Source organism: Arvicola amphibius, chromosome 1 (assembly GCF_903992535.2).
Source record: "Arvicola amphibius chromosome 1, mArvAmp1.2, whole genome shotgun sequence".
NCBI lineage: Eukaryota > Metazoa > Chordata > Mammalia > Rodentia > Cricetidae > Arvicola > Arvicola amphibius.
This window is the reverse complement of record NC_052047.1, coordinates 103,334,286-103,360,696: the sequence shown is the minus strand read 5'-3', so window position 1 is coordinate 103,360,696 and position 26,411 is coordinate 103,334,286. Positions and strand designations below refer to the sequence as shown.

At 50.8% G+C, this 26,411-nt stretch overlaps 1 protein-coding gene across 2 annotated transcripts; it reads right to left on the bottom strand.

Annotated features, from left to right (window-relative positions):
* Nucleotides 1-20: 20 nt before the first annotated feature.
* Stard10 (StAR related lipid transfer domain containing 10) lies at nucleotides 21-25,795 on the bottom strand. 2 transcript variants are annotated; one of them, XM_038321462.2, is made up of 7 exons: nucleotides 25,636-25,795; nucleotides 24,952-25,271; nucleotides 3,283-3,430; nucleotides 2,659-2,762; nucleotides 1,995-2,112; nucleotides 589-641; nucleotides 21-437 (listed from the first exon to the last, which is right to left on the bottom strand). In XM_038321462.2, the coding sequence occupies exons 2-7, from the start codon at nucleotides 25,156-25,158 to the stop codon at nucleotides 189-191; spliced, it is 879 nt and encodes a 292-aa protein (XP_038177390.1). In that variant the 5' UTR covers nucleotides 25,159-25,271; nucleotides 25,636-25,795; the 3' UTR covers nucleotides 21-188. The 2 variants fall into 2 exon arrangements, with proteins under 2 accessions (XP_038177390.1, XP_038177399.1); XM_038321471.2 differs by lacking the exon at nucleotides 25,636-25,795 and adding an exon at nucleotides 25,438-25,590.
* Between the last annotated feature and the right edge of the window lie 616 nt (nucleotides 25,796-26,411).

Below are 26,411 nucleotides of genomic sequence, written 5' to 3'. Positions count from 1 at the left end.
AGGCACAAGAAAGAGCTGGCTGGGGCTGTGTGGTTTGTTTATTGGGGCCATGTCCAGTCAGGCCACAACCACCTGAGCAGGAGCCCAGTGCCCCCAGAAGGCAGGTGGGGGAAGGGAGGAAGTGCAGAAGGCCCAGCGCCCCAGGGCTCAGCCCCAGTCCTGTCTCCGTCTTTGCAGAGGGGCTGTACTCAGGTGAGTGAGGTGTCGTCGTCGCTGCCTTCTCCACCCGCACCGCCAGCTCGCTGCTCCTCGCGGCTCTCTGCCACAGCACTCTCGTCGATGTTCTCCAGGGAGTCCGCATGCTGCACGGACAGCTCTGACAGCGCCAGGCTGGGCAACGGGCTCTGCTCCGGGTGCAGCCATGGCTTGAAGTGTGGCTGGTGTTTCTGCTTCCACTCGGGGTACTTGATGCAGGCCTTGTACATCTTCTTCATGGCCTGTAGGCCAGGTGACCATTGTTAGGGCGGCCTAGAGACCAGCACTTCTCCACACCCTCCAGTGCCCTCCGGTGGTGGACAGCAGCCCAGTGTCCCATCAACCAGAGTTAACGCTGCCCCTGCCCACTGCCCAAAGTTCAAAACCACTTACCTTGGGAGCCAGGAACTGAGATGATTTATTCACCACCCACTTGGGTAAGGAGCCTGTGGGGGCAAGGATAAAAGGTGGCCTTAAGCACATAACCCCGCCCACTGCCAGAGTTTGCAGGGAGGCCACCCCTTCCTCCTCCATGATGTTCTCAAGCCCCCCCTACTGTCTCTGCTGAGTTCCAGCTGCAGAGAAGAAACCATAGGGTCTTAGGTAACCACAAGCATTCTAACCCACTAAGCTCCAGCCTGTCACCTTCACCCCCTCACACTGAAAACCCAGGACTGTCCCTGGTGCTCAGCCTCTCTCCTGCCTGTCCTTCTGGGCCTCCTAAGAACCCATAAGCCCAGCGCCCCAGCCTGACCTAGCCCAGCCCTCCATCGGGCTCACTCCCAAATACCTGCTCTGAGACACGGGGTATTCCTGTCAGCGACGCTTCACTCATCCAGTTACCCCACTCGCCCCGCTGTGATGCCCACCCTGGACTAGCCTGGGGAATTCAAAGAGGAACTCAATGTCTGCCGGAGGGGAATGGGCCCACAAACAGGGAGTAGGCCTCTGGGAACTGGGGGCAGAGGAAGGGTCATGGCATGCATCCCTGGAGCACTAAGGAAGGAGAGGTGCAGGCAGCTAGCGGAGGATAAAGGTTGTATGAACATCGAGGTGGGGAACGGAAGGCAGAAATCCTGGGCAGAGACTCAGGCTATACTCAGGCGAACAGAGTCACAGTGGCATTTTAAGCGGGTGAGTCAGAGGAAACTAGAGGTTCTTGTTTTTTGTTTCCTCTGGTAGCTGGTTTGGACAAACAAAGAAGGTGAGTACCAAGAACGACAGGCTAGGAGCTATGTCAGAAGGTGAAAAGGTAAGAACCAGGGGCTGAGTTTGTTAGCAAATCCCTGCAATCCCAGCACTTAGAGCTGGAGGCAGGATGGTGATAAGCTCAAGGCCAGCCTGGGCTACAGAGTGAGACAGGAGGAAGGCAGAGAATGAGTATTGGGTTTGGGAGCTGACAAGGAGCAGCTGGCCCCAGCTAACGGCAAGTGCTGGGCAGAGGTGATCTGAAGAAAGGGTGGATCTGGGAAGGCCACTGCGAGCTTGAAGTTGAATACAAGTCTCCAGTATCTAGAAGATAACCGGAGGAAGACACCTAGGAGGCTGATGTGTGCTCAGAGTCGGCTTGGAAAACCCAGGCCTCTGGGATGTGGCTGAAGGAGGCAGGGCAGGACAGGTCCAAGCTCCTGGAAGGAGCAATGCCTGCCTCGTAGGTCCTTTCAAATTACTAGCTTTGAATATAAACACCCCCAGTACTGGATGGCTCCTAACAGATGGCCTTCAATGGCCTGGCAGATCAAGTTCATGTCCTGTACAGGGTGGGCGCCCGTTAATGGGCTGCAGGGCCAAGCCCTCACCTTTGGGATCCACTTGGGCCAGATAGGTAATAATGCAGCTCTTGGGCCCCGTGCTCTGGATGAGGTAGCCCGTCTGGATGGAAACAGCTCGGACCAAGTCTTTCCGAGGTGGGTATTTCTGGGGATGAAAGACACAGGGAGGTCAGAGTTGGGAAGGGGCAGAGGAACTCTTAAAGTCATGCACTTACACACGCACGTGCGCGCACGCATGCACGCACACACACACACACACACACACACACACGCACGCACAGACTCATAGCTGTTCACATCACTTGGCTTCTAATCTAAGGGTTAAGGGAGGAAGAATCAGACCAGGTTGTCCTTGCCCCTCTTACAGCTGTGTCTGTGCCATCAGCACAGTACAGGGCTAAGTCAGGGTTTCCAGTGTTTGTGGGCACTCAGCCCTTGCCTAGGCTCACCTGCCCTCTCTGCCCAGGAAGTTCAAGTGAGTCCTGCTCCAGGATCCTGCCATGGAGCTCCTGCTCCCCCATCTCTAGGCCAGCCACCCCAGTTCACACCCTCGTCCTATCTGCCCACACTGCCCTTCCCCTGAGCTACTTGACAGCCCCGGCAAGGACCCCATGCCTGCCTGAAGTCCCTGTGGCAGCCACCATCCAGCCCTGTCCACCATCCTTCTGCACATCCAGGGAGGGCAACTCACAGGATGCTTCACTGAGTAGTTCATAATGATGTAATCAGCGCCCATGGGGAGCCAGGAACGGAGGGTGATGACATCACGGTTCTTCAGAGGCTTGGGACACCTCCCTGTAGAGGGCAAGGAACAGTTCAGCCAGGCTGCTGGCCCATCTTCCGGTAAGGGAGGGAGACTTGGGGATCCTATGAACTGCCAGCCCTCCCCATCCAGATACTCTGTGGAACTAGGGAGGACACAGGAGAACCCTTGTCCTGCTATCTCTGCCTACCCTGCCCCTCAGGGCCTCACGCAGCCCTTACCTTATTGTTCCGACGTATCTGTACATGTGGATATATTTGTAAGACAGACAGTACTGTGATCACATGTGCATAAACATGTGTCTCTGTGGTACGTGGCATGTGGCTATGAGTCGTATGCACTCAGAGGTCCCCATACATGTGTGTGTGTGAGTGATATCTTTGTAACTGTGTACATCAGTGAGAATATGTACGCCACAGGAGAGGGCAGCTCTCAGTCTCAGCATGCAGGTCTCTGAGCAGCCCGACCACAGGAGTGACCACAGGGAGGGGAAGTTAGAGGAGGAGACCTGGTGGGAAGCTGAGGGGGTTGGAGTCTTGTATGCCTGCTCACAAGAGTAATATCCGACGTCAGCGTTGACAGTCAGGCGGGCGATGTCGAAAGTCTCAATGACATTGCTGTCCCACTTCTTCCGGTATTCTATGTCATGTAGGACGTCGTAGAGCGTCTCGGCTGGCACATCGCAGCACTCCATCCTGCACTGCAGAAGACATGGTGGTCAGAGCCACACAGCATGGTCCAGATCCCCAGAAACTTCTCACACCGAAGGACAGTCAGCCCTTACCAGCGCAGCTCAGTCTCCTCTCACTGAATCTCTATGTCTGCCCTCCCTGCCCCCTGTGAGCAACACATGGGCAGAAGCTCACAGTTAATTCAATAAGGAGCTTGAGATAGGGACACACTAAATGAGAAATCAAATGCCCAAACAGACCTTACCACCTGCCCACTGTGTGTGTGTGCGCGCGCGTGCGTGATTCATAAAACTCTTGTAATCCCAGAACTTGAGAGGCTGGAACAAGAGGATCATCCCAAATTCAAGGTCTGCCTGGTTTAGATAACGAACTGCCTGTCGTCCTCGCTAGGAGACTATCCTCAGCCCTCTCCTGTCCTCGCTAGGAGACTATCCTCAGCCCTCTCCTGTCCTTGCTAGGAGACTATCCTCAGCCCTCTCCCTATTACTTAGTTGTGCTCTCAAAGAGCTTCCCATCTAGGGGAGGAAGCTGCCAAGCGTATCTTGCTTTATTAGGCCTCCTGATGATTATGCCAAGGACAGACCTGAGGTTCAAAGAGGTTTAGTCACCCTGCTGGCTAAGTAGCAGGGCTGGGATTTAATCTAGCTCTTACGTCCAGGAAGCAAGTAAAGAGAGAACCAGGGTTCTCAGGATCTGTATTCAAAAGGTGAGATTCAGGGTCCTTGTTCTGCTCCACCCCAAGAGCGCAAGCCCCAAGATCAAGCCCCACAGCAAATACAACAGTTCTGCTGTGTGGTCTATCATGCTCTCTCAGAACTGATATTCATCCAACACAGGAAAGCCACACATACACGTTACTCTGTACCCATGATAACTCTATGTTATCATGCAGCTACAGGAGAGGCAGATCGCCTCCTTTCTCACCTGGGACAGGCCTTGGCATCATGAAAGCCCATATTAGGCTGCTCCCAGCTAAAGATTCTAAGTACAAGAAACTCACTATGCCCTCCCTACACACCACTTCAGATTACAATAAATAAAGGTCACAGAGGAACAAGCCAAGTGACACCAACAGATGAAGACAAAGCCAGGTGCTGGGCACTGCCGAGCTCCCCACCTGGTCCTTTCTGTCAAGTTGATATAACGATGTTTGGTGTTTGGTTTTGTTTTGAGATAGGATTTCTGTGTGGCCCCAGCTTTCCTGGACCTCGCTCAGGTCGGCCTCAAACTTAAGAGATCTGTCTACCTCTGCCTCCCAAGTGCTGAGATTAAAGGTGTGAACCACCATGCCTGGCTCACCATTCGGGTTTTTGTTATTGTTGTTTTTAGATCTTTCAAAACATGGTCTCTCTATGTAGCCCTTGGCCATTCTGGAACTCACTCTATAGACCAGGCTGGACTTGAACTCAGAGATCCGCCAGTGTCCTGAGTGCTGGGATCAAAGGTGTGTGCCACTACCAACTTGCATTTTTTTTTAATGATTTACTTTTATGTGCATTGGTGTTTTGCCTGCATGCATGTCTGTGTGAGGGTGTCAGATCCCCTGGAACTGGGATTACAGACAGTTGTGAGCTTCTAGGAATTGAACCCGGGTCCTGTGGAAGAGCAGCCAGTGCTCTTTACCCACTGAGCCGTCTGTCCAGCCCCGGGCATCACCAAGTGTGACTCTGGATTGTTAAACATCAGCTATAAATAGAACATTCCTCCTCTTCCTCCTCCTTTTAACCAGAAATTTGATCCAGGGCCTCATGCATGCAAGACAAGCTCTATAACTGAGTTGAATCCTCAGGCCTCTGCACTTATTTTGAAATGGGATCTTATTAAATTGCCCAGGTTGGACTTGAATGTGTGATCTCCCAGTCTCGGCCTCTAGTGCCTTGGATGACAGCAGCCCTGAACACCTTACAAGAGACGTCTGGAGACAACTAGAGAAACCTGAAGGTGATCTGAGTATTAGATGGTGAAAATTTACAGAAACAAATGGTGGCAATCCTGCCCCTCCAAAGGATGTTACAAACTGAAAAATGCAGCGAGGAAAATCTACGCTTATAAAAAGCTTGAGACACACGACTCTCAGGTGGCTGGCCCTGGCGGCCGTCTGTGGATAGGAGTGCAATGTTTTGTTTCCATTTCATTTGTATTTCTGATTTTCTGAAATGTTATTAATAGTGCTTCAGCAATAACGAACTTTTTCCCTTTAGTTTTTTGATGCAGGGTTTCTCTGTGTAGTCTTGGCTATCCTGGAACTTGCTTTGTAGACCAGGCTGACCTCAAACTCACAGAAATCTGCCAGCCTCTGCCTCCTGAGTGCTGGGATTAAAGATGTGCACCACCATGCCCAGTTAATAACAAAAATTTTTAAGTAAAAAAGCTCTCCAGGTCATAGCTCCATTCTGAGAATGAGACCCATTTTAGAATGAAGAGTTCTAGCTGTCAGTCACAAGATAGCCAGACAGATCTGCCCTCTCCTAGACGGAGCTTCTAGTCAGAACACAGCTTCTAGTCTGGACACAGACAAATCTTCAGCCCCTTCCCTACCTTCAAGCCTCTGAACAAAATAATGTGAAAACATGTACATGCACACATATGCACCTGCACAAAAACACACATGCATGCACAAATACATATGCATTTTTTAATTTTAAAGAGTTCTAGGTTAGCTTTGAACTCGTGATCCTCTTGCCTTCATCTCCTTCAGCAAATCCTACTGTCATGTGCTACCATAACTGGCTTAAAGAGAGTTCTAAAGTTCAGGCAAGAGAAAGATAGAGGTCATAGGCAGAGCCAATATTTGACGTGGCCAAAGTTGTGGGTTCAACAACAAAATTCAAGAATGAACTCCAGCCTATACTTATAAAGCATGGTTTTATGTAAGTCGTTTTCCCTCTGCCCCATTTACTTTTCTAGTCTGTGGAAGTGTGTGACTGGATCCCCCACCTAACTAGCAGTCTCCAGCTGCAGCCTTGTCCTGAGTCAGGAGATGGAGGTGACTCTGAAGCCTGGGCTTAACCTTCCAGACAAGGAAGATGACCTAACATGCCTGGCAGGGCTCAGAACAGCCTGGATTCTCAGGGGCCAGTGTGGGAGCAGGCTTCCTGGAGAGGCTCAGCCTAGGAGAGCGGTGATTGCCAAGGACAGGGCAGGGAGTGCAATAAGGACCAAGGCCCGGAGCCAGGCAAGAGCATGGTGTACATCCACGTGTCTCAAGTTTCTATGGTGTGGCAAACAAAGCCTAATACTCAAAAAGTTCCTGATTCCAAAATTGCTTGGACAAATGGGTGATTCCTGGGCTACGTCATGGGAAGTCTAGGATGAGCCTGGAACATCTTCATGCTAGAAGGGAAAGAGGCACTCGAAAAATGGCAGAAAAAAGACTTGTGCAGCAGAAGGCTGAGCAGCTACTCGGAGTTTATTGTCACAAGTTCTGGGAGATCCTAACTCCAGGCAACCTAGGGCAGCTGATCACTCTGCCATGAACTACATCTAGGACAAGCTGACGAAAATGAGTGATGAAAACAACAGTGAGGGGCAGGAGAGATGGCTCAGAGGTTAAGAGCACTGGCTGCTCTTCCAGAGGTCCTGAGTTCAATTCCCAGCACCCACATGGTGGTTCAGAGCCACCTATAATGAGATCTGGTGCCCTCTTCTGGCATGCAAGCATACATGGAAGGAATGTTGTTGTATACATAATAAATAAATAAATCTAAAAAAAAAAAAGAAAAAAACAACAGTGATAACAACAGATTGTACTGAACCCAATAAGAAATCAAAGTATATACAGGTCTGGCTAAATAAATTCAGTGTATGATTAAGAATGGATTATGTGCATAGTTTCAAGGCGCTGCCTATCAAATACTTACTAATTACAAGGGAAAATAAGAGTCTGGGAGATGGCTCAGTAAGTGTGAGGACCCTAAGTACGACTCCCACCACCATGTAAATGCTGGGCAGTGTGTCAGGCCTCTGGCAATCCCAGTACTCAGGAGATTCCTGGGACAAGCTGGCTAGCTAGAGTGTCCGAATCAGTGATGGCTTCCCTGATGAACCCTGCCTCATTAAATAAAGTGGAGAGTTATCAAGACAGACAATTCAATGTCAACTTCTGGCTTTACACATGTGTGCACATGCATGTACACATCAAGGACAGGGACAGAGAGTGCTGTCAGGACCAAGGCCCAGAGCCATAAAAGGGCACGGTGTACTGAGTGGCTCAAGTTTCTGGGGCGTGGTGTACAGAAGGTCCCCAGTTCCAAACACACAAAGGGTGGGGGGGGGGGGAAACACTTCACAGTAGGGAAGGATGGTAGGTTTGTAATGGGTCAAGTTACAATCATGTGTTCCCTAGCAAGCTGCAGGGGACAGAATGGAGACAACACTTAGGTGGGATCTCCACCAACAGGCACAACATTGATCACAAGAAAAACACCAGACAAACCCAACAGAGTTTGGCAAAGAGGTGGCCTGTATCACAATTCTGAATGTCAAGAGAAGATGAGAATTGTACCAGACTGAAGGAGACAATGGTATACGAGTGAGTGGGCAAGGAGATTCGATGGTGAGAAAAAGGACTGCAGACGTCGGCCATCACTGTTGGCACCCAGTCTTCTCTGCAGCAGCCTCGGAAAGTGCAGATAAATCTCCACCCCTCCTGTGCTGCGATGCACAACTGGGGAGCAGGAGACTAAGAAAATTATAGCATATATCAAGAAAGCAGCTGGGCAGGGATTCAAAGTCAGCTCTATGCCCTTTTGTTTGAATGTGGGGGTGGGTGACAAGTGTCTCTGGTTTTGTTTTCTGAGGCAGAGCCTTGCTATGTAGCCAAGGCTAGTCTTGAATTCAAACTCCTCTGGCCTCAGCCTCTTGAGGGTTGGAACAGCAGGTGCTATGCCACTGTGCTTGGCTTTCCTGTGATATAGAGATGAATAATTTGCATTGATATGGATCTTGGTTTATTGGTACAAATTTAAGGTCAATTTCGTTATATGCATATTTCTGCTCTTGATTAAGGTATTGTGTTTATGCAGTCCATTTAAAAATGTAATGTATAACTAAGAAATATAGGTTAATAAGGGGGCTGGAGAGATGACTCAGAGGTTAAGAGCACTGACTACTCTTCTGGAGGTCCTGAGTTCAATTCCCAGCAACCACATGGTGGCTCACAACCATCTGTAATGAAATCTGGTACCCTCTTCTGGCGAGTAGGCATACATGGAGGCAGAACAGTGTGTACGTAATAAATAAATAAATCTTAAAAAAAATAAATATAGGTTAATAGATAGCCATCTATAATAGTCAAGCTTGTAGTCATGGTAGATTTTCTAGATGTACAGAGATGTATTTCAGATGGATAGGCATTCTTCAAACCTTTCAAAGACTACAGAATATGGCATTTAAAATGTTTTAAGAATTTAGGACTTATCATGACAATGAGATACATCTGCTTCTGACAGCACCAATTACTTAAAGAGGAAGATGGGCATTGAAGAGACTCCTTATGGAGTTGGCTAACCATTTGGGCAGGAGACTGCTCTTGCCTAGACTGCTTAACTAGATATGCAGGACCCACAGAGAAATGACTGCTGAACTTGCCTAAAGGTGAGACCATCCTTCAGGGTTCCTGCTTCATGAAAGAGTCTGCCAGACATTCTGCGGGATACAGAAGAAAGTGACTGACAAACTGCCAATATAGGCAGAACTGTCTTTGGAATTTCCTGCTTTGTGGAAAAATGTGCTGGATACTATGGGCCTGTAGGCTGAAGATGGATGCCTCAGCGGTACAGAAGAACTTTGGGTGACTGTCCAGGCAGCAAGATGTCTCTGTCAATTCTAGAGTTTTAGAAGTTGCTTACAATGCAATTCCTGTTTACTTAAGTAATATATCCTTCTGGAGTCTTTGATGGAGTTGAAGAATTTATAGTTATAGCTTTCCTTAGTTATGATAAAAGATAAAGTAGATATAAATATTGTAACTGTAATTCTTGCTTGATACCTGTTTTGTATATGTAATTTTACTATGTTAAAGTTAAAAACCTTTTTTATTTAAACAGAAAAGGGGAGGTGATGTGGGATTCCCCTTTGTATGCTGTGAATATCATTGGTGAATAAAGAAACTGCCTTGGCCTGTTGATAGGGCAGAACTTAGAGGTAGGTGGGGAAAACTAAACTGAATGCTGGGAGAAAGGGGGTGGAGTTTAGAGAAGCCATAGAGCCTCTGCCAGAGACAAACACACTGAAACTTTGCTGATAGGCCATGACCTCATGGTGATACACAGATTACTAGAAATGGGTTAAATTAAGATATAAGAGTTAGCAAATAAGAAACTAGAGCTAATGAGCCAAGCAGTGATTTAAATAGTATGGTTTCTGTGTGATTATTTTGGTTCTGGGACAAACAAGCAACCCTCCTTCAACATTCTTGTGTAGCTAAAATGACACTAAACTCCTGATCCTCTGGCCACCACCTCCCAAATGGATTACAGGCAGGGACCACCAAGTTTTCCTCTAGAGGTTTTCGTTTTTTGTTTTGGTGTTTTGAGACAGGGTTTCTCTGTAGTTTTTGGAGCCTGTCCTGGAACTAGCTCTTGTAGACCAGGCTGACCTCGAACTCACAGAGATCCGCCTCCATCTGCCTCCCGAGTGCTGGGATTAAAGGCGTGTGTCACCACTGCCCAGCTTTTTGTTTGTTTGTTTGTTTTGTTTTGTTTTGTTTTGTTTTTGAGACAGGGTTTTGCTGTAGCTTTGGAGTCTGTCTTAGAACTAGCTCTTGTAGACCAGGCTGACCCCAAACCCACAGAGATCAGCCTGCCTCTGCCAAATGAATGCTGGGATTAAAGGTATGTGCCACCACCACCCAGTTTAAAAATATTTTTACATTATTTTAAATTATCATTTTATGTGCGTGGGTATTTTGCTTGAATATATGTCTGTGCACTACCATGGTGTCTAGGGAGACCAGAGTAGGGCATCAGATGCCCTGAAACTGGAGTTACAGAGGACTGCTCCATGTGGATGCTAGGAATTGGAATTAAACCCAGGTCCTCTGGAAGAGCAGTCACTTCTCTTAACTGATGAACCATCTCTTATGCCTTGCAATAGATAGACAGATAGATAAATAGATAGATAGATAGATAGATAGATAGATAGATAGATAGATAGATAGATAGATAGAAATATGTATGTATATCTATATATAATGGGGTGTGTGCATGCGTGTGTGCATGTGTGTGTGTTGTACATGCAGAGCTCAGAGGACAACTTACGTAAGTTACTTGTCTTATCCAGGAACTGCACTCAGGCCCTCAGGTGTAGCAGCAAGTGTCACCTGCTGAGCTATCTCAATAGACCTCTCCCTCCTCATATTTCTTAACCATCAAGGAACACAGGAAACCAGAACTTTTCTAAATCAAGTTTGAAATCGGGCTTGGCCTTGCAAGCTCTCAAACATGAGAGAATAAGGATGGAAGGAAAATGAGCACACATCTCAGCTTCAAATGTAGGAGGTCCAACCCAGGACTATGCTTTCCCTGGGGCCAGGTTTGCCTGTCCTTTACTCCCTGACCCTGCAGTACCCAGATCCAGATGGAAAAGACCAACACTGCCTGGAAAATGACCGTCCTCCTCCAGACATTGAGATCAGAGCTGTTATGGCTCTAGAGCACCCCAAAACACGCTCTGGGACCATGCCGGGTCACAGAACAGAGCACCCCAAAACACGCTCTGGGACCACACTGTCACAGAACAGAGCACCCCAAAACATACTCTGGGACCATGCTGTCACAGAACAGAGCACCCCAAAACACACTCTTGGACCATGCCGAGTCACAGAACAGAGCACCCCAAAACAAGCTCTGGGACCACACCGAGTCATAGAACCGAGCACCCCAAAACATGCTCTGGGAACACGCTGTTACAGAACAAAGTGGCACAGACATGGTATGGCCCTTTAAGACAAAGAAAGCAACTGCAGAGGCTCATGGAGGAAAGTGGCATGGAGTCTGCTGGGAAGGCGAGACTGCTGGCTGCTACTGAGAGGGGTGAGCCTGAGGCAGGATGAGCGGCCAGGTCTGGTGTGTCCACGGGCATCTGTGGCCTGCGGCAAAGGGCCGAGCGTCTTTCCATACCAACCCAAACAGCAGTGCCACAATGTGTGCTGGGCCCCAGGCCCCTCACTTGCAAATCTTAACTCCTCAGGAGCCCTGCTGGGCTGCAAAGCTTTCAAAGTCTGGATACAGCAGTGTGTGACAGCTGACACGTCACAAGTGAGTCCCAGGAGGACCAAGTATCACCAGAGAAGCTACAAGCTGTGTCCTAGCACTCTCTCCAAATCTTGTTGATGTGGGGATCCCCACGACTGTGTGAGCACCCCAAACCCACACAGCCACAGCAGAAGTAACTGGATAAGCAAGGAAGACTGCCAGGGGACAGTCATGAATGCTCTGTGGCAGGCAATTTACTGTCTAATCCTAGCTCTTCCCCTGGGCACAGACTTAACACATGAGCCTCAGCTTCCTCACATAAAAACTAAGTACAGTAATAATATCTATCTCCTAAGGATATTGTGACTGGATGGGATAGGGTATGAAATCTAACTAGCATGCAGTGAACATTTGTGAAGTCGCTGTTCCCACCCAGCAGGGCTCCAGGCCAGAAGGCCACATCCGCCTGCACATTCTCATAGTCTGTAGCTTGGCAGATCCTTTGCTTTACCCTGGTCCTTGCCCTTCCAGCCTCCTATGCAGCTTCCTGAACCTTATGTGTGGCTGGCCTGTTAGAGTCAATGCAGAGAGTGAATAACCAATCAGAGACAAGCTAGGCCTAAGGCCAGTTCCCAAAGAGGAGCCCCTAAGCAGAGTAAAAGTGTAAAAGATGCCAGGATGAAAACTCACAGTACAGAGCAAGCAGGGGTTAGGAGCGAGGCATGGGGGATGGACAGAGAGTGTCATGTCAGGCAGGAGGAGACCACAGGCTATGTCTCAAGCTACCCTCACCTCTTTCAGAACTCTGAAGAGGCTCCCTGGTCCCAGGACTCAGCATTGGAGCTGTAGGCTCCACACTGAGGGAGGGCAATGGTCGCCTCCAAGAGGCTCTGTCCTGCTCTGAACAACCAGTGACCAGGGCAATGGTAAGTAAACGGGCACACAGATACATAGCAACCCCATGTGGACTTCAAACAGTGGTCCCCAGAGTCCTGCCCTTGGGAAACAGATGATGCCTCTGACCACTACTCTGACAACCACCACTGGGGAAACTGAGGCCCTGAAAAAGATGAGGGAAGACCCCACTAACTTCTCAACATAAAACATCTGAGCCGATGCTTCCCACAGAGCCAGGTTCAAATCAAAGAAAGGCTCCCCAGCTAAGGCCAAGACAATCACAACCCTGACGCTCAGGAGCTCAGCAGCCACCACCATGTGCTGACTCACTGACATTGTTCACTAACCAGACACACCTATATGTGGACTCTGGTGAAGCTCAAATTTAGCAAAGTTGAGGTCATGGTTTCCTGTCCTTCATACATGTCACCCCATAACCTTCCAAGCCTGAGTCAGCAATCACCATCTTACAGATGTTAAACAGGCCCAGAGAAGTACACCCATGGACCAGGGCCACACAGTACTGGAATGAAGAACCAAAGCCCACAGGCTGCTGATTGCGGGAAGCACGCAGACTGGCTAAGGAAGCACACAGGCTGGCTAAGGGACGTACGGCGCAGTACTTATGCCATTCTGGAGGGTGTACTGGCAAAGGAGGAACAGCTGACAGATTCTTCATTGTGGCTCGCTTTTCCAGCCTAGTCTACTAAACTACAAGAGCTAGTTCCAGGACAGGCCCCAAAGCTACAGAGAAATCCTATCTCGATAAACCAAAACAAACAAACAAACAAAAAAGTAATAATCTGGCCAGATGGTGGAACACACCTTTAATCCCAGCACTCTGGAGGCAGAGGCATGCGGATCTCTGGCTTAGAGGCCAGCCTGATCAACAGAGTGAGTTCCAGGACAGCCATGAACAGAGAAACCTTGGCTCTAAAACACAAAATAATAATAATAACAGTAATAATAATAATCTAAAAAGTATTTATACCTATAAACTAACACAGGAATTACGGAATATCCACTCCTTATAAGGACATACTAACAGTGTTGCTGGGGTTTCGGGAGTAGTTTAGGGACAGGATGAGTACAGGCCTTGGGTCAGGTCCTCAGCAGCCTCCCACCTAAGGAAAAGAATGTTACACAGTGACAAGAACAACTGACTGTACTATTCTAGAAAATAATTTGGCAAGCCAGGCTAGTTGTTGGCACAGCTGTGAAATCTCAGGTACTTGAGATGCTAAGGCATAAAGATTTGAAGTTCAAGGCCAGCCTAGACAACTTAATGAGACCCTGCCTCAAAATAAAATGGTTTTTTTTTTTTTTTTTAAAAAAAAAGGCTAAGGAAAAGGGCTGGGAGACAGCTCAGCAGGAAAGTGGATGCCGTGCAAGTGGAAGCCTGGGTTCAGACCTTCGACACCCATGCCAAAGCCACCGCAACCTCAGACTGCACGGCGAAAACAGCTGGATCCTGGCAGCTCACTGGCCAGCCAGCCAGCCCAGCTGAAATAGCAAGCACAGGTTCAGTGAGAGACCCTGTCTCAAAAACTAAGAGTGCCAAAGAGGAAGACACCCGTATCCACCTCTGACCTCCACATCTGCACACACTCCCAGGGGAGTGCACAGGCCCCATGCACACACACACTAAGGAGAAGATTGAGAGGCTGGAGATGTAAGTCAGCTGGCAAAATACTTGATTTTCAAGAATCAGGACCTGAGTTTGATCCTTGGAACTCATGTTAAAAATGGGAGTGGAGGTTGCCAGGGGGGAGGGAGGAGAGTGCCTAGGTTGGGGAGAGCGTGTGGAGAGCTGGCTCAGCAGTTAAGAGTACTTGCTCTTCTAGAAGACCATGGTTCAGTTCCTAACACACATCTGGAGGCTCACAACCACCTGTGACACTAGTCCCAGGGGATCTGATGCCTCTTCTGACCTTCTGGCTCATGTTATACAGATATACGTGTAGACAAACACCAATACACATAAAATTTAATAATTTTTTTTAAGGCAGTAGCTCATACTTGCAATCCCAGCACTTCAAGAAATAGACAAATGGATTTCTGATGCTCAAGGGCTGGGCTAGTGTACTTGTCAAGTTCCAGGCCAATTAAAGACACTAGATCAAAAAAAAAAAAAAAAGAAAAAAGAAAAAAAAAGAAAAGAAAAGGAGGAGGAGGAAGAAGATGAAGAAGGAGGAGGAGAAGAAAAAAGCATGGTAGATGGTATCTGAAGTATGAGAGTCAAGGTTTTTCTCTGGTCTCTGAATACATACATGTGCTTACACACACATACAGGTGCACCTGTGCACACACAAAGAACTGAGGATGTAGCTCAGAGGTAGAGTGTTTGCCTAGCCTGCACAAGGGCCTGGGTTCAACCCCCAGTACTTGGGAAAAAATAAAAGTTCTGTTACAATATTCATGAGTATATTATTGCATTTGTAATTAGAAAATTATATTGGAGGACAGCCTAAGCAAGCCCAGTCCAGTTCAGAATGACACACCACCCTGACAACTACTGAGCCACCAAGGGCCGTGTTGTCCATCCCCTCCCTCCCCGTACCAAGGACAGGGGCAGCCTCACAGACAGCTCTGCAGCTCTCAGAGCCCAGAACAGGCCTAGTAGAAAGCAGCTGTCAGAAATGTTCATACATTAATAACTCTGGTGATATGAGCAACTCCGCCAATGCAAATGTGAATGGACAAAACGGGACCTTGTGCATGGTCTTAGCTATATCCACAAATTACTTATGCCTTTGAAAAAGAGCAGGAAGGAGTCCCGGGGATGTTCCCCTCAGGAAACCAGGCATTGGGGGTGGACGGTGTTTCTTTTTCAAAACAACAACAAAAAATTTCTTGAAATAGTCTCATGTAGACCAGGCTGGCCTTGGACTTGCTCCATAGCCAAAGATCATCTCAAACTTCTTATCCTGTCTGTGCCTCCCAAGTGCAGAGACGGCAGCCGTGTGCCACTGCATCCAGTCCATGCAGTGCTGAGAGAACACACAGGCCAGGCAAGCACTCCACCGAGTGCCAAAAACCTACACACCCGGCCGGCCCCCACAAGGTTCTTGCTATTTACCCAGACTGGCCTCAAACTCAAGTATAAGTAATCCTCCTGCCTCAGCATCCCTAATGGTTGCAATTTTGGAGATGATATACCTCTTCTCTAGGTTATAATTTTTGGATTCTTCTTACTATTGCAATAATATTTACCAAATATAAAAAACACCATTTCATTTTGCATATTTGTAATCCTAGTATATAGAAAGCTAGTGCAGTAGAATAAATTAGTTTGATGACAGCTTGGGTACAGTGAGACCTAACAAAAAAAAAATAAACACTTTAGTGTCCTAACTAGAAGTTCTGTCCAGGCCAAAGTGGTAGTGGGGCACCTCTGCCAGGTGGCACACGCCTTTTTTGTTTCGTTTTTTCAAGACAGGATTTCTCTGTGTAGCCCTGGCTGTCCTGGAACTAGCTCTGTAGACCAGGCTGGCCTCAACTCAAAAGATCCATCTGCCTCTGCCTTCCAAGTGCTGGAATTAAAGGTGTGTGCCATCACAGGCTGGCAATAAAATTGTTTTTTAAAGAAACTTTAATTGTTCCCCTATTATACATCAACTGTTTCTTCAGCCTGGATTTAAATTCCCCTGAGGGTCTGGCCCCAACTGCCCTTTCTAGCCTTATGAATCATGATTCTCCTGGAGGCGGGGGGTGGGTGGGTGGGAGGGGAGAAAAGAAAAGAAAGAAGAAAGAAGAAGTTCCATCAGAACCTCTAAGACCTTGTTCCCGGACCTGGAAGCCGAGGCTCACGGGCTGAGGCCTGTGGGCTGATACCTAGGTTATCTGGAGATGCTCAGCAGAATCTGGCTTCCATGCCAATGTGCGCCATAGAGATTGACTCTGTGTTAGGAGTAGGAACCAGAAGGGCCTTAGGCTTCCCACTCTCGGGTCAGCACGGGAACAGGTAATGATCCTGAAGGGTCATGGCAAAGAAAAACATGGCAAAGCCAAACCCTAAAAGAAAGCCAGGTGGGCAGATGGTTCTCAGGTGAAAGGGGAAGAAACTCTTGGCAGAGGCTGGTGCAAACTGGGAACCAGAAACGGCTGGCCTAAGGGAGGAGAAGGCACACACGGCCACCCGAGGTAACCTGAGTCCCCCTGAGTGAACAAGGCTAAGGTAGGAAATGGAGCTGTCCCATGGGTACTCAGCGTTCATTCATCCATCCATTCAGTAACTGTTAATAGAGTGCCCGCTGTGCCAGTTTCTGTGCCCATTCTATGGGAAGTCAGTATCCCTTAGTGAATGGTGGCTCGCAGTCCACCCCTGAACCTGCTCTGCAGGAACCAAGGAATGCGAGGAAGGCCAGCACTTAACCAGATGAGGACTGTCCATGCCTGAGGCTAAGGCTTATGGGGTATGGGTGGAATGGAGAGAGAATCTTGGTGCAGGCTTTGCTTGGAGAACACCCATGATGACAGAGATACAAGGTCTCTGATCCCCTCTTCCAGCTCAGTATTCACACCTGGAAAATGGCCATTGGTCCCCATATCCTTATCCTCTGAAGTAAAGGGGTCTGGCAGCAACTATCTGCAACTCAACTTTCACTACCCCAAGACAGGTGGCGGAGGGGCGTCCTGCCACGTCTCTAGTAACAGAGCTGCCTGCAGGACCCACCCAGGCCCTTCTTTGCTGCCCTCCATCCAGGGCTGGGTGACTCATCCCTGCTCTGCCTGGTGCCCTCCCTCCCTCAGGTCTCCAGCAGCTTCCCTGGACATCCCCGCCTCAGCTTCAGCAGCAGGCCCAGCTCTGAGCAGTGATGAAGGCTGCAGAGAACCACCTGTTCTGCCCTTCTGGCTTTCCACAGCAGTGTGAGGACAGGGGGACACAGACAAATGAACCAGTAAAGTGAGACAAGGCAGGACCAGGGCTACTGCTGGACACGGAGACAAACACTCCCCTGGCTGTCAGGGACCACCATGGACGATGTCCCTAACTAAAGACCTAGCAAGCACCAGATGCTCCCTCAGAAGCCTTCTGGGCATCAAGCCCCAGCCAGGCCCCCCCACTGGGCTCCCGGTGTCCAGCGCTAGCTGATTAGCTGTCTGAAGTACCTGTTTCCCTTCAGTGTCTGGAACCTGAGTTTGGCTCCCGACTAATTGCTTCCTCTCCTTTTTCCTAGCTCTGCCGAACCACAGCCTTCCTGGCAAGGCCCCACCATCTCCGCTTGGCCTCCGTAGCCATATCCTCTTTCAAGTCTCCAGGTTTCCAAGTCAATTGGTCCACTGAAGCCAGGGAGTTTTCTAAACCCTGGAACTGACAACAGCACTGCCAAGCTTGAGAGCCTCTCTTTTTCCTGGCTTCAGGGTCAAATCCAACTGTCCTGCCTCCCTGCTTCCTCAGCCTCAGTGTGCCCCGTCTGGGAACACACAGAACAGAGCTGGCTAGGCCTAGGCACTGCTCCCTGCTGAAGCCCTGCCTCATCCCCAGTCTGTCAGTCACTGGTCTCAGCCCAAGCCTCTGCCCCAGCACTCCTTTGAAGGCTTTCCTGTCTCTTCCACCAGGCCTGGAGTCTCATCTCCCTCCATATCCTCAACACAATAGATTGGCAGAGCAGGCAGACAGCAAAAGGAGTTTGCTAGATGAATAAACAACTGAGACCAGGAAAAAAATAGAAAGGAAAAGAGGCAAGTAGAGTTATCAAGGGACCCAGGCAGCTACCAGGCAGGGAGAAAAGAACAGAGATAGGGCTAAAAAAGGGAGGCCCCGAGACCCAGAGCGAGGCCTAAGGCAGACAAAGAAGAAGCAGGAAGGGAAAGCCATGGCAGAGCCAGAGCTGCACCAGGGGGCAGGAGCTGCCAGGAGACAGCTGAGCAGACATAATTGGATCAGAGACAACTCTGTTCCTGCAGTGAGGGGGTGTGACTCACACAAAGAGTAATGCCAGACTCAGAAATACATACAGCCTCACACTTGGCACACACATGCATTCAGTGTGGAATGACCCAAACTTCTCAGGTGCCTGCCTGGGATTGGGGAACCTTGTACCTGCTTGTGGGGAGCTCACTCGTCTGAAGGCTATGTCACACACAGCCACCCACAATCCAGTTCCACACACAGAAGCCCAGACATAGAATTCTCCACCCCCATCACATTACCCTGTGCTCAGAACAGAGCCGCCCTCTGGTATCTTCTTCAGTTGTTTGCTTCTGTTTTGCTTGGCTCCCTGTCATGGTATGATACTCATAACAACAGGGTATGAAAAGTATGATTTGATGCCAAATTCCCACATAACATAATATTTGGCATAGAGCACACACTCCTTAAATGTGTGGACTCTTGAGATACCTGCCCCAGGACAGAAAGATTCTAGAGATGGGGCCCAGACTGAAAGGCAGGAAGGCTAAAGTATGTGAAGCCCAGAGACAGGCAGTGAGACCACCAAGACTGAGGACCGGAGTTCAACCTCTGGGACCTGCATGATGGCAGGAGAGAGCCAACTTCAGCAAGTTGTCCTCTGCATCTCTTGCCTTGACATATGCATGTGTATGCATATGTGCATATACACATATAAAATGTAAAAAATAAATATAATAACGCCCAGAGAACAGCGCCAGCTGCCCGGAGTCACTAGCCCCAGGCTCCGTTTACTGGCAGGTGACAAGAGTGTGTATTTGGCATGAGCTTTTCATTCCCATGTTTTTTAATCTCTACAGGGCCTACAGCATCTACCTCACACAGAATGCTAGAAGAGAACATAAAGAAGAGAGGATTGGGGATACCACCAACCCGACACCTAGTCTGAGCTGTCCCTGCACCTGCAGTCCGAGGATAATCATCTGCCCAGGTAAGGGGTCTGGGCTGTGATCGGGTTCTATTCCCAGGCCTGTGGGAATACTCTAGAGGGGCCCAGCCTAGGTCCCAGACCTCCACAGAGAGCCCAGTCTCTAGGGCCAGGGTACCCAGGGCTCTGGCTCCAGGTGGTCCAGCCCAGTGTGGAGGCACAAGGGAGGAGAGAACCCAGCTGTCTCCAGGGCTCACTCCTTTCTCTCGTCTCCTGAAACTTTAAACACTCTTGCCTGGAAACTGAGCTGAGGCTCGTTAAAGTTTAAAAGCTGGAGCCTGGGGAACTGGGTGTGGAGGGCACTAAGTCAGCCTAGGAGCTGGGGGCTCCCCTACCCCCAACAGGGACATAGCCTGAGGCACACCACCCACTGTCAGGACCACCGGGAAAATCACAGCGCGCACTTTGTCATTCCTTGATCTTTCCAGATGACCCCATGCTGCACTGCCCACAGCCCCTGCTGCAGTTTAGACCCAACACCATTGCCCAGACAGAGGCAGCCACAGCAGCCTTTCCTCACAGCAAAACTCTATCTAGTACCATGAGACACCTACTCCAGATGGCCAGAGGCCTGGCCTGCCTCTCTAACCCCTTGCTAGTCCCCATTCTCAACCAGGGCATCTTTCCCAGTGTCCTGTCCTGTATCCCCTGTCTCTGTGTCTGTGCAGAATGCTGCCGATGTTGTCAAACTTCTATTCCCTCTCAAATCCAAAGCCACCATCTAGGCGTTGTGCTCCAGGAAACCCTCTCAGTGGCCGCTCTGACTGTCCCTACTTATAGCATGGGCCCAGGTAGAGCGGCTATCCAGTGGTGTTGACTGAATGAGCATCAGGCAAGCTGATACTTCCTATCCACGTGGAGCAGATGAGGAATGGAAGCAGTCTGCCCAGGGCCACTCAGCGGACACTTTGAATCCGGCACCTCGAGCAGGATGGCATCTTCAATACCTCCAGCTACCACCCTCCCCATAGCACAACTACTAACTCCCTGGGTACCTCTCTGGGCTCTGATCCCCAGGATAGCTCTGGAAGCCCTTTCGTCCAAGTGTCAGGCCAGGCCAGAGCCAAGGTGGGACTCCTCAGAGCCATCCCTGGATTTAGAGTGCTCACCTATGGGCACAGACCACCAAGGCCTTAGCTGGCCATCCTTCCCCCACGCCCTGCAGTGAAGTCTCATCACCTCTACAAACCACCTGTCCAGCAACGTCCTGCTGAGATGGGCAAACTGACCCTAGCAAGGCAAAGGCCAAGCTAGGGCCTAAACCCCCCCAGCTCCAGATCCCAAACCATACCAGCTCCCAGCCTTGCCACCACAGACAAGAAAACAGACCCAGAAAGGTGAGGGCTGGACTTTTACCCAGTTGGGCCCCCTCCAAGGTGTCCTCTCACAATGACACAACACAGAGACCCAAGGACAGAGGCTGGGTCTCCACGGGGTTCTGGAGACAGAATGGCCCAACAGGACTCAGAGCCAGGCCTAAGGAGAGAAGGCAACTTTGTGTGTGTGTTGGGGGAAGGATGAAGGACTTTCAGCCACTTCTAACTGATCTTAAACAAGAGAACTCCAACTCCAAGGCTCCATTTGTCCATATCTGCTCCATTGGATCAATGAGTCCTACCCCACAGGATCATAGCAGACTTAGTAAGAAAAAAAAATAGGACTAGAGAGATGGCTCAGCAGTTAAGAGCACTGGCTGTTCTTCCAGAGGACCTGGGTTCAGTTCCCAGCACCCATATAGCTGCTCCCAATTGCCTGTAACTCTACCTCCAGGGGATCTGACACCCTCACACAGACATGCATGCAGGCAAAATACATAAAATAATAAATAATTTTTTAAAAAGACAAAAAAAATTAGGCAGTAGCCCTGGACTTAATGCACCCAACCCCTTGTCTTTCCCAGCACAGCTTTGAGTCTCAGACTTTTGTGGTTGTTGTTGTTATTGCTTGGTTTTTTTGTTTCTAGTTTAGTTTCTTGAGACAGGGTCTCTCTGTGTAACTACCATGGCTGTTTTGGAACTCACTCTGTAGATCCACCTGCCTCTGCCTCCTGAGAGCTGGGATTAAAGGTGTGTGCCACCACTGTCTGATGAGTCTTAGACTATTAAGGGTGAGAAAGGTCCTCAGAGATCCCGAGTGAGCCCATATGTCATAGGAGACAGGAAAAGGCTCATGAGATGGGGACCTCTGGACACTGGCTGAGAGACTGTCCTCCAGGTGCCTATGGCATGGGACAGATAGACAGTGAGTCAGGGCCAGACGGGGATACCTTGACTTCCAAACGAGAGAGAGGACTCCTGACCTGGAAGTCATACCCTCTTCAGAGCTCTCTCCCTCCTGCTCCAACTCCAAGTCCCCAGAGCTTCTGACATCAGTCTGCTCTTGGCATAGGTGCTGGTTCCTCTTAGGCTCACCCCTGCCTCTGTGCGCTCACGAACCTGTGCCCTGGCCCACTTAGAATCGCCATCCCACTCTCCATTAAGGTCTGAAAACGTTGGGAAGGACCCAGGAGTCGTCCTCTGCCTGGCATGGAGAGGCATGCAGTAGGCATCAGAAGACCCAAGCACAAGTCATCCAGAGCACAACAGCCGGGGCTGCCCTGCATCTCTCGCCCACGTCCCAGCCACTGAGTTCAGAGATCCTTATGTCAGGAAGGTCCAATGGCAGATGAGCAGACAGCCCAGAGTGGAAGGGACATGCCTCACTCAAATACAACAAAAGGATACTAGAAGTTAGTTTATTCAGATAGCTCCCTGAATGACTGAGAAATTTTTTCTGTTCCTCGCAGCTTTGGGAAACCTGTGTTTGGGTTCTAATCAGTCTCTGGTCTCTGGGGTCCATGTTCAACATCTGCTTCTGGTACTGGGCCTAGACTTGCAGGCAGCATTGTGTGCCTCCTGTCCCCTACCCAGAGCCCAGTACAGGCCTGAAACCAGGCCAGGCTAGAGGCCAGGAGGGAGGGAGAGAGTAGGGGCAGCCTCCAGCAACCCCTGTCCTCTGTCCTGGCTCTGATTGCTGGGCCCAGCGCTATGGTGGCTTCCAGGGACCTTTGGACACAGAGACCTGGAGAAGAGCAGAATTAAATCAATCAAGTAAATAGGCAGATGACATCCCCCTAAACACACACAATCACAGAGCACAGGGCATGCCCTGGTGCAGGAGACAGCGGAGGAGAGTGGGCAGAATCTCAGCAAAAAACCGAGGTTGAGTCCCAGCTTCCTGAAATGACCCAGTGATCCCTGGGGCTCTGGCTTCTTCCTGACCTTGGCAAGAGTCACCCACCCCTCTGGGCCTCGGCTTTGCCATCCATCAATCAAGAACGGGATGATGAGAACATAAAGTCCTTCAGTTCTTCAAAGAGTTATTGATGGGGTTAAAGGCCAATGTTGCCTAAGGATGCAAGTTCATCAGACAGGGCCAGCAACTCTGGAGCAGGCTGGCCTGGGCTGCTCTCCTGCCTCAGTTGTGCGATGCCCTTTCTTACTAAGAAAGAGACAGGTTGATGACTGCCCAGGACTGGCGTGAGACTAAATCATCTGATTTCCAAGGGAAAATGTTTGGCCAGGAGCAGAGTGATTGTCAAGAACAGGATTAACTGTGTGGCAACGCAAGTCCTTGAATCTAGGGGCAGGAAGCTCAGGGACCTCTGCTCATCACTGAGCTCCAACTGCCACGCAGAGAGGACGAGGGGTGGAGGCTGGCCCCTGGTAACACCCATAGCTGAGGTGTCACGGCTCCCCTGGGCCCAGGTTCTGCTCACCTCCTCTACTGCGGGAAACACTGAGGTGGAGGCAGTATGAGAGAAGAGTTAAGAGACAAGATTAGACTTGGAGGCTAACCATCAAGGCTCCAAGCTCTCTCTTGGGACATAGCCATGTGACCATGTGCTGGACCCTGGGGCCTCAGATCCTCACCTGCACCCCACTAAAGGAGGACAGGATTACCAGGCAGGTTGTACAAAAGTCTCTGTTTAGCAGGTGAAGTACTGGAATGTGTGTGTGGGAAAAAAGTATGTCCTGCCCAGAAGCCCACAACACAGCTTTTTCAAATACTCTCAAGTCTGACCTAGCCACAAAGACTCTGTATAAGGCAGCCTGGTCCCTATGCCTGCCAACTCCTGTCCTGGGCAAAGCTGCGTTTATCCATTAACCAAGTAAGAAGGGGGAGGCAGCTCCGCCCTGTTGACAAAGGGTAGGAGTACCCCCCCCCCCACACACACACACACACTCGTCCTAGAGAGCCAGCCCTGTAGGGAAGCCACACTCCCAGCCCCTGCATCCTCCTGGTTGCCACTCTCTCAGCCAAAGGCCACCACCTTTCACTTCGTGCCTGTGTCTTTCCCCAACATCACGTCCCTGCAGATGCTGTGGGAGAGAAGCCTGCATGCGGGCAGCAACACGCTGGCACTGCCAGCTGCCCTTTCCATCCTTGTCCCTCAAGCTCAGACCTAGGCTAGGGCCTGGAGGAGCTCCAGCCCAGGGCCTTTAAACTTGGACAGGACTCAGAGGAAGGAAGTATACACAGAAACCCAGAGAGAGTCAGTTGTCCAAGGCGTACAGAGACAGTCACAGAGGCCAAAGGGACAGCAGGAAGAGCAAGCCAATCGTGTGGGGACAGGTGGGTAAAGCTGTAAATGATTAAGTCAAGGCAGAAAAGCATAGTACCAGAAGGGAAGGCCAGCACCTCAGGCTCTGGTGTGAGGTCAGGAGTCACAGTTCAGGCCCCAGGCAGGAGGGACCCTGTTCAATCCAGTGCCCTGGCCTCTAAGAACAGGAATGCATCCTCACCTGACCCAGAGCAGCAGAAGGGTGTGAAGGCATAGCCTTTTCAGGAACCCTCTAAAGGGAAGTTTACACCCTGAAATGCGGCACTCACAGCAAAACCACATGTGTGAGGGCCAGCTACTGAGGCCCCTAGACTAGGATCTCTGCCTCATCAAACCCCAAGCCTGCCCTGTCATGACAGAGATGAAGAATCATGGGACTGGGAGGAGGGGAGATGGCTGTGAGGGGCTGGTGAGTACACAACTGCTTTCAGAACTGGTTTCCCCCTACCCCAAGTCCCTGCCTCCCCTAGCTCACCCTCCATCCAGTGTGGCTCAGAGCAAGGGAGCCTTCAGGAGCTGCCAACCACAGTCCTAAAGGCCTGTTGGAGACTCAGAGACGACAGGAAGGACTAAAGGGATTAAGCAGGAAGGAATCTTATCCTTGGCACCCAAGAGTGCAGAAAGTAGAGAAGACCCATCTCAGACTAGAGAGCCAGTAGTGAAGGAGCAAAAGGGGCCATTCTCATGCCTAGGGAGTCAAGCCCGGGGTCCAAGTGGAAGTTATTCTGGAAGAGATCTCCCTGAGAGAAACTATTCCCCTGGCCACCACCCATCTCCCAAACATGCAGGCATGCCTGGGTTAGAGTACAGTGAAGTCATGCTCACATGCGGTGTCTGGGCCTCAGTTTGCTATGCCTCCTCCTGGTTTATAGTAGGAGGCTCTGGGTCCAGATGCACCCCTCTGGGGGCCCCCGGTTTGACTCAGGACAAGAAGCCTACTGCGAGAGAGTTAGGGAGCAGTGGAGGCTGCAGGTACCATCGAGCAATCCTACCTTGATCTTGTGCAGAGTCCGATCCATCTCCACAGCCTGCACCCACACAGACACGCCGGCCTTGTTGTAGGTCAGGTTCCAGCCCACTTCGGCCTCACACTCTGACCGGAAGCTGCGGAAGTCCTGGTCATCGGGCACCTGAACACTTTCGCGGCCCAAGGCAGGCCGAGGCCCTTGGGGTTCCGTTGAGGCAGCTGGCTTCTCCATAGGGAGGGTAGGAAGGCCCGGGGCCCTGGTCCTAGTCCAACTCTCCTGGGTCCTCCGCGGAGGCTCCGACAACGTCGACACGGCTGCAGATGCTGACGCCACCTTCCTGGGACCTGCAAGACCGGTTTGGGGACCAGAGTCAGTGCGCTGGGGGCGCAGGTGGGGCTACTCGGGGTCCCGGGCCAGCGGACAGCTCAAGAAGGGCAGGTGCCGGCCCGGGCGAAGGTGCTGTAGACCGGCACAGGACAGTCACTAGGGACACCCTCCCGCAAGGAGCACCTCACACTTCGCTGGAGCAGCAGCGGGGTTGCTGCGTAGCGGGTGCAGGAGCCCGCGGGAACGGGGCAGGACCCTGGGGATCGCAGGTGCGGATGTGGCACGGAGTCCCCGCGCGGTGCTTGCCGGACTCGCTCAACTAACTCGGCAGCGAGCCGCGCGGGGCCGTGGTGGGGGCGGGGCGTGGGGGCCGAGTCTCACCTGTGCGGGCTTCTCTGACCGGGCCCGCCGGGGTCGGGGTGCGAGCTCCTCCGCCGCCGCCGCCGCTGCCCAGGCGACCGGGGGCCGCGCGGGGGCCCTAGGGGGAGGAGCAGTGGGTCCCACCGCCGGCCCCGCCCCGCCCGCACCCCCCGCCCCGCGCGCCCCCTCTGCCCTCCTCCCCCCCCACCACCCCGCTAAGCTCCGGGCTCAGGGGCTCCGCTCTCCGCGCTCGGTGTTTTCCGTGCTGCGGAGGTAAGAGCTGCGGGAGCTCCGAGCCCCGCCCCGCCCCTCCCTGCTGGGTCCTAGCGCCTGCCCCCGTGGGTCCCGGGGAAGGGGCAAGGTCCGGAAGATGCTGTAGACCAACTGAGGGCTGGGGACCCGTGAGGAGTAACCGTTGTAGCGAAGAAGCAAAAGAACATGGGATTTCAGAGTAAGGACAAGGTGCAGAGACGGATTCTCGAAGTTAACTATGGGCCGCTTCCCTCCTCCCTGCTCCCACCCTTGCAGGTGCTCGCTTCTACATCAGCCTGTTCACACACATTTCAGAGATTCAAAGTGGACATCCATGACAATTGAGAGACTAACTGGTCGGGATAGGGATGGCAGCCCTTCAGTAACTTAGAGATGGCCACAACTTGCAACCCCCAACAACCAAGAGCGTTTATAAAGCCTCCACACACCCAACTTAATTGCACACCAGTAGGGTGTGCAACCCCAGCCGGAAGTTGATCCAATTTAAAGGGCTCAAGGTTCACAGACTGGCCAAAATTTGACAA

What these genes read in the sequence shown, in the direction of transcription:
- Stard10 (XM_038321462.2), bottom strand. Translation starts at nt 25,158, where the DNA reads ATGGAGAAGCCAGCTGCCTCAACGGAACCCCAAGGGCCTCGGCCTGCC. An exon ending in ACTACTCAGTGAAGCATCCT is followed by an intron (nt 2,113 to 2,658) that starts GTGAGTTGCCCT and finishes TTTCATCCCCAG; the next exon opens with AAATACCCACCTCGGAAAGA. An exon ending in CTCAGTTCCTGGCTCCCAAG is followed by an intron (nt 438 to 588) that starts GTAAGTGGTTTT and finishes CCTGGCCTACAG; the next exon opens with GCCATGAAGAAGATGTACAA.